Source organism: Sinocyclocheilus rhinocerous, unplaced genomic scaffold (genome assembly GCF_001515625.1).
Source record: "Sinocyclocheilus rhinocerous isolate Xijiao unplaced genomic scaffold, SAMN03320098_v1.1 scaffold475, whole genome shotgun sequence".
Lineage (NCBI taxonomy): Eukaryota > Metazoa > Chordata > Actinopteri > Cypriniformes > Cyprinidae > Sinocyclocheilus > Sinocyclocheilus rhinocerous.
Genome location: NW_015646677.1, coordinates 150,376 through 160,975, shown reverse-complemented (window position 1 = coordinate 160,975; position 10,600 = coordinate 150,376). Strand labels below are relative to the sequence as shown.

Here is a 10,600-nt window from a genome sequence, read left to right as displayed (position 1 = left end):
ACATTGTATGGGTCAAAATTATAGATTTTTATTTTATGCCAAAAATCATTAGAATATTAAGTAAAGATCATGTTCCATGAAGATATTTTGTAAATTTCCTACCGGTTTTGTGGTCCAGGGTCACATTTATTCTTCTCTTTTTGCAAAACATTTAGTTGCAGCTGAATACCATGAACAAAAATCAGCAGGCTACATAAAAACTGGACTCGTTTAATTAAGAGCTGTTTGTGTGCAAAATAGAGCTGCATTATTCTGGATAAATAGAGTTGTTGTTTTTTTTTAAATGGAGATTGTGGTTCTCTCACAGTTCTGAAGAAAAAACATCAGACAACTGAACAAGATCACGTGTAATTTATGAACGAATGATTCAATGACTCATTCAAGATGTACTTGTTTCATTACTGGATGAATCAGCATTTTGGAACGAATCTCTTGAATGATTCAAAGACAAATACATTTTAACAGCCCCTTTTCTTCACCTACTGGCGTAACAATGTAATCAATAAATGACACTGGGGGGGGTATATTATTTTAATGCAAAAAATATATAAAACACCTGCCAGCAGAGTTTTGTCTGACATCTGGACATTATGTCATACTTTGTTTTTTTTTATCATAAAATCATATAAAATAACTGTTGCAGTGCTGCAAAACTATTAACTTTTTACCACAACAAGAATAGCACTGCAAGATTTACTAGTCATTAGCTACTTTTATAAATAATTGCAACCGCATTTTAAAAATATTTTGACACGAAAATTCTACTTTTTTATTAATCTATTAGTCTGCATTTCTTAAACATCTGTTTTAAGAACAGATGATGTATAAATCTCAATTTCAAAAAATTGACCCTTAAGACTTTTTTGTGCTCCAGGGTCACATATTATATTTTTCTCCCATTTGAAAATCAATCCCGCATTCATGAGGGATTTATATGTCACTCCCGAAACTGTGCTGCTTATACAGGGTATATGGCCGAAGAACAAAACTTTTATTCAAATTCTGAACGGATTAGATTTAGCCTAGAAAGTGCGCAAATAGCCCTTACTTTACAATCACTAAAAAGGTGCCACTTACTTCACGATCGCACAAAGTTCCTTTATAATCAATGAACCTCTTATTAACGTCGTGTTACATTGAGAGGAATCGCAAGCGTGCAGGAAAAAAATCTGAGTGAACGCAATGGCCAATCACAAGTGTTCAAGAAATCAACAGATATGTCTGTGATTGGCTACAAAAATACGTTATAAATAGAATCTTTTGGCGATTTCCAGAGCGCAAACACACATACGCACTGGAGCCTTGACCAAATCTGTTCTGCCAATATCCTATTATTACAGTTTTAACTGAAAAAAATGGATGTGTCAATTGCGTGAGTCTCTTGCTGAATGCGTGAGAGTTGGCAGCCAGGCCTTAAGTATCCTGTAATTGGTATTAATTATAATTGGTTGTAATTAAGTATTCTGGAATTGGAATCGATTTTCGATTGCCAACCCTACTCCAGTGATACATAGGGCTGGGTTTTGACACAAATTTCATGATTCGATTCTCATTCACAGGCTTGCGATTCGATTCAATATCGATTATTTTGGATATGTATCAGGTACAGTACAGTACTTGCCAAATTTTCTCAAGGAAAAAAAATCTCTCAACTTATGCTGTAAAATATACAGGAGAGTCAGTTGGTACTACATTACAATAATATTGAAGGTTAAAACTGACTGATTTGTAGGCTATACAACTGCTAAAATTACACTTAATGAAGTTTTTATAATAATAAAGTTACAACTACATTTCATTTTTTTGAAATATGAACATTTAAATGATGGCTGTCATAAAAACTTGACAGATTTATTTAAACATAAATTAAACATGAAAGAATTTATAATGAATATGTTGGTGCATATATTTAGCAAAATGCCCTTCTACAGTTTATTTTTCTAGTTGACTAACGAGTTTATGGTCACAGAATATGTTTTTCTGAGGTAAATGTGACGTGACATTGTTTACAAGCCGTTATATTGATGTCTTTGCGCGGCTGAAACACTGATTGAGAGATTACATGAGACAGGATACGGATTGTAAAGTTATACTCTTTCTTTTAACTTGCCTTCGGATGTTTAGTCATGTTTATTTTGTAAAGTTGTACTCTTTCTTTTAACTTACCTTCGGATGTTTAGTCATGTTTATTTTGTGCTATAACTAGTAATAATGTGGAGATGATCAGTTCACATGCGCTACGCGCTGCCGCGTCTGAAAAACGGCATTTATTGTTTGAATACTGCAATACAGTGGACAGAATTTGAAATCTGAGACTTTTTGTTTCATATCAAAAGTAACAAAGCACAAAGCTTATTGCGATACATTGGATGGGAAGTGCTCTTCAACATTCCGTCCATTAACTGAAAACAGGCTAGACTAATCGATTCTTGGGATTTAAGAATCAATATCGTTCTGTAAAAATGATAATCGATTAAAATCGAGATATCGATATTTTTTACCCAGCACTAGTGATACGTGTATGGCCTGATCATGTGCTTGTTTCAGAACGAGCTGGAGAGCTTTCCTGTGGCCTCGATCCAGCACTGTCAGGCCGTGATGAACGCCTGCAGCTACGACTCCATCCTGGCGCTGGTGTGTAAGGAGTCCGGCCAGAGCAAACCGGACCTGCACCTGTTCCAGTGCGACAACATCAAGGTCTGGTCTCCACTCCTTCATGTGTTTGCTGAGTGTTGACCGTCAGTGTTGGGAAGGTTACTTTGGAAATGTAATAGGTTACAGATTACCTGCTACCCTATTTAAAATGTAATAAGTAGTGTAACTATTTCAATTACTTTATTAAAGTAATGTAACTGATTATATTTGATTACTTTTCTAAATTTAAATTTCGAAAGGTTTTCGGTTACACTTTATTTTAAGGTGTCCTTGTTACAGTGTAATTATACATTTAAGTACTGAGTAATATTAATTAACTACATGTACTTACTATATGGTTAGGGTTAGGATTAGGGTTTGGTTTAGGGTTACTTGCATGTAATTTATGTAGTTTTATATATATATATATTGTTATTATAATAGTAAGTACATGTAACGTGTAACAAGAACAGCTTAAAATAAAGTGTTACAATTTTTCAACATTTTTCTCAATTGTTAATCATTTAAAAAATTTTTTGAAGCTGGCAGGGTTAACCTTACAGCAGGACTCAACACTGATTACTGTCAGACTTTCAAAATCCTTTATCACTTGAATTGATTATAATTATTTAGTCACTGCAAAATCAAACTTTAGCACCTCTTTTTACTTTTAGATCGTTCTGAGGTTAAATACAGATTTAAAATCATAGCAAGAAATAGTTTAATAGCTATGATACTGTTTTTGAAATCAAATCCTTGCATAGCTATGACAGAAAACACTGACACTAACAATGCCTTGAAATAAAACAGTTAATTAAAAAAAAAAAAAAAAGCATATACACAAACCCAAATAGGAAATAAATTTAAAGTTATCCCCCTTTGTAATAGTTAACATTTTCATAAGTAACTGTCATTTAATTACACATTTTTTTCTCAGTAACTGTTACTGATTACAGTTACATTTATTTTGTAATTAAATCAGGCCAATTTGATCCACATGGACATCGAGAGCGCCGTCAGCGACCACAAGGGCGGGAAAGTCAAGAAGCGTTCGGAGGTGCTGAAGTAAGTCCAGCGCTTGTGAATTATGAAGATGCCTGTTGCCACGGTAACGCAGCATCCGCTTCTCTGTGCCTGTCAGAATGATTCTAAAGAGTGACGGGACCGTCCCTCCGCCCCCAGGAGGCCCCGCCCCCAAGCCTCCAGGAGCTGTCAATCAAACGGATGGCAAGAGCCGTGTGGACAGTTGGACTGCGTGGACCAATAAGCAGCAGGAGCGTAAGTGGAGGCGTGTCTGTCATTAACCCTCGAGTTCCTGTTCCAGAGTCTCATTGTGCGCGTGTGTGTGTGTGTGTGTGTTTGTGTTCAGATGATCCACAGAGAGATTACACAGAGCTGGATGGCTCTCCTGAGATGAGCGCAGCGCAAGTGGACAGAGAAGTGGTGAGTATTTACACTGATACACCACATTCTGTTCCTGTTCCTGCGGATGCTTAAAAAGTCTTAAGAAGTATACATTTGATTTTTAAAATTCAAGGTTATTAAGTCTTAAAAAGTCTGTGTATGCATGTATGCAGTTATATGCCCCCAAAATTCAATATACACAGGCATTTTTGCCCCAATGAGTTTTTGTCATATATGATGTAGTTATATCAAAATATCACATGAGCAAGAGTGTCGTTTTCCCAAATATCAGCACAAATGCAACTGTGATATGTATTTTCTACAACAGTTACATAAACGATAATTTACATTTTAGACACAACACTGTCAGTATTGTTTGTTTTGTCTTTATTTTGCCAACAAAAATTTCAAAATAAAACCACAGCAGAACTGAGTCTGAGCAACACACACAAATGATAATGATTTAATTTGATTGGTAACCGTTTTTATTCTAATTGATTTTAATTTGAATGCTAGAGTGTGACATAAAAGGTGATTTATATGCATAAGTATAGAAAAAATCCCCTTATATAGGTAGAAGAAAATGTCCCTGGAAATCATTTTAATTTGAGAAATATTACCCCTTAATAAAAAAAAATTCTGTCACTGCTGTGAACTGCACATCCCTTATAATTTTTATTTATCCAGGTCTTAAAAAGCCTTAAAATTAGACTGTGCAGGCCAATGAGTCGAGTCCGTCACTGCAGATAAACTGGGTCTGAAACTAACTTTTTGACACACCTGCCAATTGCAATAAAATATTTAACATCTATAAATATTTTTTACCGGCCATTGAAACTGTATGTGTGGAAATGCATTAAATACAGGCTGAACAAATTGGGCAAACAAACCAAATAGTGATTTTTTTTTTTTGCAATGCAATTTTATAATATGATAATATTTCGCAGTGGATAAAACACATCCTGAAGACTTTCAGTCAGTTTGATGGTTGTGCGAGAGTCACGTTGGTGTTGCACATGTCTGTGTGTGTGTCTGTCTGTGTGTGTCTGTGTGTGTGTGTGTGTGTGTGTGCGTGCAGCAGATGGTAAAATACTGACGTGTGTTACAGCAAATCCTCAATCACATTCTGGACGACATCGAACACTTCGTCACCAAACTGCAGAAAGCCGCCGAGGCCTTTAACGAGCTCTCAAAGCGCAAGAATACCAAGAAGAGCAAAAAGAAAGGACCCGGAGGTGAGCGTCTCCTCACATCACACATCCACATCATCCTCGTCATCATCAGTGTGTCATGAGTGTGTTTGCTGTGTGTCTTCAATCAGAGGGAGTTTTGACGCTGAGAGCTAAACCTCCGTCTCAGGACGAGTTTATCGACTGCTTCCAGAAGTTCAAACACGCCTTCAACCTGCTGGTGAGTGACGTTAAACAGGTTACCATCCCAATTACAAGCATTAGAAAAATTTCATTTATATGATCTGTGATGTGATTATTGTTTGTCGTTCCAGGGGAAGTTGAAGAACCACATTCAGAACCCCAGCGCTGTGGATCTGGTCCACTTCCTGTTCAATCCACTTAGACTGGTGCGTCTTCTGTTCGTGTGTGTGTGTGTGTGTGTGTGTGGAACAGTTGTTCTGTCGGACTGACGTGTTTGTGTGTGTGTGTGTGTGTGTGTGTCTCAGGTGATCCAGACGTCTGGAGGAGTGGATCTGGCTAAAAGCGTGATCGTTCCTCTCCTCACCAGAGAAGCCATTGACTTCCTGCACGCGGCGGGTTCGGCGGAGGAGAGACACCTGTGGGTTACGCTGGGAGACGGATGGACCAAATGCAGGTACTGGAGCGTCTCTCTTAATAACAAAACTGACCGATATTTAAAACTTTTCATAGAACAAAATCAAACAAGATATAAATCTCTTAACAGAAACAAAAGCAACCGATACCTAAATCTCAAAACCTAAAAAATTAAACCGAACAAATGTTTAATTTTTTACAGAATAAACACAGCCGATATTTAAATCTCCTAACTGAACAAATGTTTAATTTTTTACAGAACAAACACAGCCGATATTTAAATCGTCTAACCGAACAAATGTTTAATTTTTTACAAAACAAACACAGCCGATATTTAAATCTCCTAACCGAACAAATGTTTAATTTTTTACAGAACAAACACAACCGATATTTAAATCTCCTAACCAAACAAATGTTTAAATTTTACAGAACAAACACAGCCGATATTTAAATATCCTAACTGAACAAATGTTTAATTTTTTACAGAACAAACAGCCGATATTTCAATATCCTAGCCGAACAAATGTTTAATTTTTTACAGAACAAACACAGCCGATATTTAAATATCCTAACCGAACAAATGTTTAATTTTTTACAGAACAAACACAGCCGATATTTAAATATCCTAACCGAACAAATGTAAAAAAAAATTTACAGAACAAACACAGCCGATATTTAAATATCCTAACCGAACAAATGTTTAATTTTATTAAGTAAAGATCATGTTCCATGAAGATATTTTGTAAATTTCCTACCATAAATATATCAAAACTTCATTTTTGATTAGTAATATGCATTGCCAAGAACTTCATTTGGACAAATTTATCCTAACAAACCATACATCAATGGAAAGCTTATTCATTCAGCTTTCAGATGATGTATAAATCTCAATTTCGAAAAATTGACCCTTAAGACTGGTTTTGTGGTCCAGGGTCACAAATAATGTTTTGTTGAATAACTTTAATATGTTAATTTACAGTTTATTCAATTTCTGTAGCCTATTTGAAACACGTTCATATTTTAGAAAATGTAGTTAATATTTGCATCATTAATGATTTATCTGATCCACACGCAAATAATCAGAATGCATTTTTTTATTACCCGACCTGTGGATATAACCCCATCCGCGCATCACTAATGTGTATTGTGATGTGTCTTGTGTGGAGGTTGGAGTGGCCGAAGGATCACCCGTTTCCTCCGCACACGCTGTGTTTCCGGGACGGCTGGGAGCCGCCAGTGCTGGTGTCTCGTGAGCAGGACGTGGCTCAGCTGGCAGAGAGGCTCGGCGCAGTTCAGAGACCTGTGGACGTGAGACGCTCTTTCACCTTTAGCACTTACAGTGTGACGCTGTGAAGTACTTGTTGAAGTGAAAGTGTTTTCTCTCCCGACAGCAGCCGGTGGTCCAGGACTTCCCCGGCGCAGACGGGTACGGCTACAGTCACACTTCTCACAAGCGTTTGCACCTGCTGAAGCCAGACATGGCCGTGGCTGCTTTTAAACACGCGGTCAGCCGTCATGTAGATAGGTAAAACCCACCGGGGTACGAGCGACCGCACCGCGCGCACTGGAGAACCGGCTCAGCGCGCGCTACGCTTCTGGGTCTGTTCTGGGTTCATTCTGCTTCTCTAAACTCTCAACTCTGACCTGAACTCTCAATCTGTTAAAACATCCAGGTTTCTGTCTTCTGATGGAGTAAAGACTCTTCCCGTCTCGTTCTTGAGCTCTGAGACGCTCCTCCATGGCGGCAGCGGTCGGTCAATAACAACAATCATCAGTAGATTCAGCATTTGAAGAGAGCGAGCTTGTGTTTAAGAGATTTCCCTGCAAAAAATCATGTTGTTCCTCAGTGTTTTTGTCTTGTTTTGCAGTACAAATATATCAACATTGTTAAACCAAGATACATTTACTTGAGAAGCAAAATTACTTCAGAAATATAGTGGGGGAAAAAATCACACACACAAAAAAAAACAATTATTTTCCATATACTAAATGCTAAGCAGATTTTTTTTATTATTATAGTCTTGGATATGTCAATGATTAGCAACAACATTCATTTTGATGCATTATTTGTTTTTGGTGCAGTTTCGGATTTAAAAAATGGTGCTATAATGTGGAAAATAGTAAGAAGCTGAAAAAGTACTTGCCAGCAGAATGAAAGCCTGCATGATTTTATGCTTAAATGGTTTAAATTAAAGATGAAATATTGCAGTTTTAATGCGAATGTTTCAGTGTGGACATATGTTTGCACCTTGTGTAAAATAGACTTATTAAAGGAAATTAGTGTGAAATTTTATTTATTTATTTTTAGTTTATTTATTAATAAAAGTCTAATAAATCTAATAAAAGTCTAAGTCTAATAAAAGTCTAATACACACTTTTGACCAAATTTATGCTGTTTGCATTAACAACTAGTTTGATCAAACACACACACACACACACACACAAGGGTTAAAACAAGCTAAATTAATCTTGTTTTTATTTTTCTGACCCCATTAGCAGATATTCTTGTTTTAAGCTCAAACTCACTTAATTTTGATTATTATTTCAGAAAACAAGGCAAGAAAACAATATCTTAAGTCATTTTGCTTCTCAGTTAAACGTATGTTTTTGTAGTGAAAAACAAGACGTGATTCTTTTTTTATTTGTGGAGGTTCATTGACTCTTTCTCTTCAGGAACCTTGAGGCTCACAGCCGGACGCAGAGGAACTTTGCCAAATCCAGATACGACTTTGTGGCCAGAAACAACACTGAACTGTCTGTGATGAAAGACGAGGTGGTGGAGGTACGTCACATGATGATGATGATGATATTACTGATGATGTGTCATGTGACGTGTCGATCTGATTGGTCGTCAGGTGCTGGATGACAGGAAGCAGTGGTGGAAGGTGCGAAACGGGTCGGGGGCTATAGGATATGTGCCAAACAACATCTTGGAGATCAGAAGAGCAGTGGACATGACGGGCCGCGGGGAGCCCATCTATAGCCACACCATACAGGTGACACACACACACACACACACACACACACACATACATACACACATACACATACATACACTCACACACTCACACACACACACACACACACGCACGAGACGCTAACTCAGCTTCTGTCTGCATGCTTCATCTTCACTTTCATTTCATCTCCTTGTTTTGCCACGTCATAGAATTATTGTTTGTGTTCATCTGTTCATCTTAAAGCTAATGATGCCAAAAAAGGAATTTGAGTTGTTTAAGGTAAACTGGAGTGATTGTGTTCAGTTTGTTTTGATTTCCTGCATTAGTTCAGTTTATCTCCCTCTGTGTGTGTGTGTGTGAGAGTGTGTGTGTCTGTGTGTGTGCGTGAGAGTGAGTGAGTGAGTGAGTGAGTGAGTGTGTGTGCGTGTGTGCGTGAGTGTGTGTGTGTGTGTGTGTGTGTGTGTGTGTGCGTGAGTGTGTGTGTGGTGTGTGTTTTATTTGCTGTGTGTGTGTGTGAGTGTTTTATTTGCTGTGTGTGTGTTTTATTTGCTGTGTGTGTGTGTGTGTGTTTTATTTGCTCTATGTGTGTGTGTGTGTGTGTGTGTGTGTGTTCTGTTAGGGTTAGTGTGTTAGTTAGTATTTATAAATAGCTGTAAATAAAACAATTTATGTCTATGAAATGACTAGTAAATGCATGTGTGTGTGTGTTTTATTTGCTGACTGTGTGTGTTTTATTTGCTGTGTGTGTGTTTATTTGCTGTGAGTGTGTGTGTGTTTTATTTGCTGTGTGTGTGTGTGAGTGTTTTATTTGCTGTGTGTGTGTTTTATTTGCTGTGTGTGTGTGTTTTATTTGCTGTGTGTGTGTGTGTGTGTTTTATTTGCTCTATGTGTATGTGTGTGTGTGTGTGTGTGTGTGTGTGTGTTAGTTGTTGAATTTCATTTTCACGTCACTCTTCATTTTTCTCTCAAGCAATTACTGGGCGAGTTAAACGAGGTAACTGGATTATTTTGACTCCCAGTCAGTGAACCCCCCCATAATCAACCATCTCAGTATGTTTTTCATAGAGATCTGTCTGTGTAGAGGCTGGCTAGACATTAGAATTATTAATACAGTATAAATTATGAACTACTGTTGATCTGTGTGTTAGGGGCCGTTCACATATAACACGTCTTTGCGTCTAAAAACGTGAGACGAAGCTTTTTAAAAAAGCGCAGCGCAGAACACCTCCACCATGCTGCTGTCAAATAAAACAGTTGCCATGCCAACTTGCTACTGTAAACAATGCTTGCCCCGCCTCCGGGCTCTTCTGATTGGTCCACTGTTCTGGAACTGACATTGATGAGCAGCACTGCGTGTAAAAGTTTAAACTCTTTTAACTTGACACAGCGTCTTAGAAACGCTGCGCTCATGTGTGAGATGCCGCAAAAGACACGAGACGTGAGTAATGGTCATGCATGTCCGTCTAGTATGTGTTTACATAGAAAAACAAAGGAAAAGTAGCGCATTGGAATACAAAAACGCTTTCTGTGTGAACGGCCCCTTAGAGACCTCATGCAATCAGATTCATGGCTTTGATGAGCGCATCTGATGTCCAATCAAAGTTGATCATGTGATTACAGCAGGTCTGCAGGGGAACTAAATCACGAGCGCTTCAGCATGTCCTGTGTGAACAGGAAGTGCATCAGTGTGGCGCTGGTTTCATGAGGTCTTGATCACAGCGGAGTTCAGTGTCTGACTGTGCTGTTTGTGCCGTTCAGAAGCAGCGCTCAGATTATGTGCCCAAACCGGCGGTGACGGAAGCCCCGCCCACCCCAATG

The 10,600-nt window shown here is 38.0% G+C and overlaps 1 protein-coding gene across 1 annotated transcript in view; it reads left to right on the top strand.

The window, feature by feature from the left end:
- Positions 1–10,600, top strand: part of eps8a (EGFR pathway substrate 8a, signaling adaptor) — a 43,070-nt gene that overhangs the window by 25,281 nt on the left and 7,189 nt on the right. Inside the window, exons 7-21 of the mRNA XM_016512068.1 lie at positions 2,548–2,697; positions 3,617–3,699; positions 3,776–3,912; positions 4,004–4,077; positions 5,147–5,273; positions 5,360–5,448; positions 5,543–5,617; positions 5,717–5,865; positions 6,992–7,133; positions 7,217–7,350; positions 8,499–8,607; positions 8,681–8,821; positions 9,026–9,061; positions 9,753–9,776; positions 10,541–10,597. Of these exons, the coding sequence (XP_016367554.1) occupies positions 2,548–2,697; positions 3,617–3,699; positions 3,776–3,912; positions 4,004–4,077; positions 5,147–5,273; positions 5,360–5,448; positions 5,543–5,617; positions 5,717–5,865; positions 6,992–7,133; positions 7,217–7,350; positions 8,499–8,607; positions 8,681–8,821; positions 9,026–9,061; positions 9,753–9,776; positions 10,541–10,597 (1,527 nt within the window). The remainder of the gene's footprint in view (positions 1–2,547; positions 2,698–3,616; positions 3,700–3,775; positions 3,913–4,003; positions 4,078–5,146; positions 5,274–5,359; positions 5,449–5,542; positions 5,618–5,716; positions 5,866–6,991; positions 7,134–7,216; positions 7,351–8,498; positions 8,608–8,680; positions 8,822–9,025; positions 9,062–9,752; positions 9,777–10,540; positions 10,598–10,600) is intronic.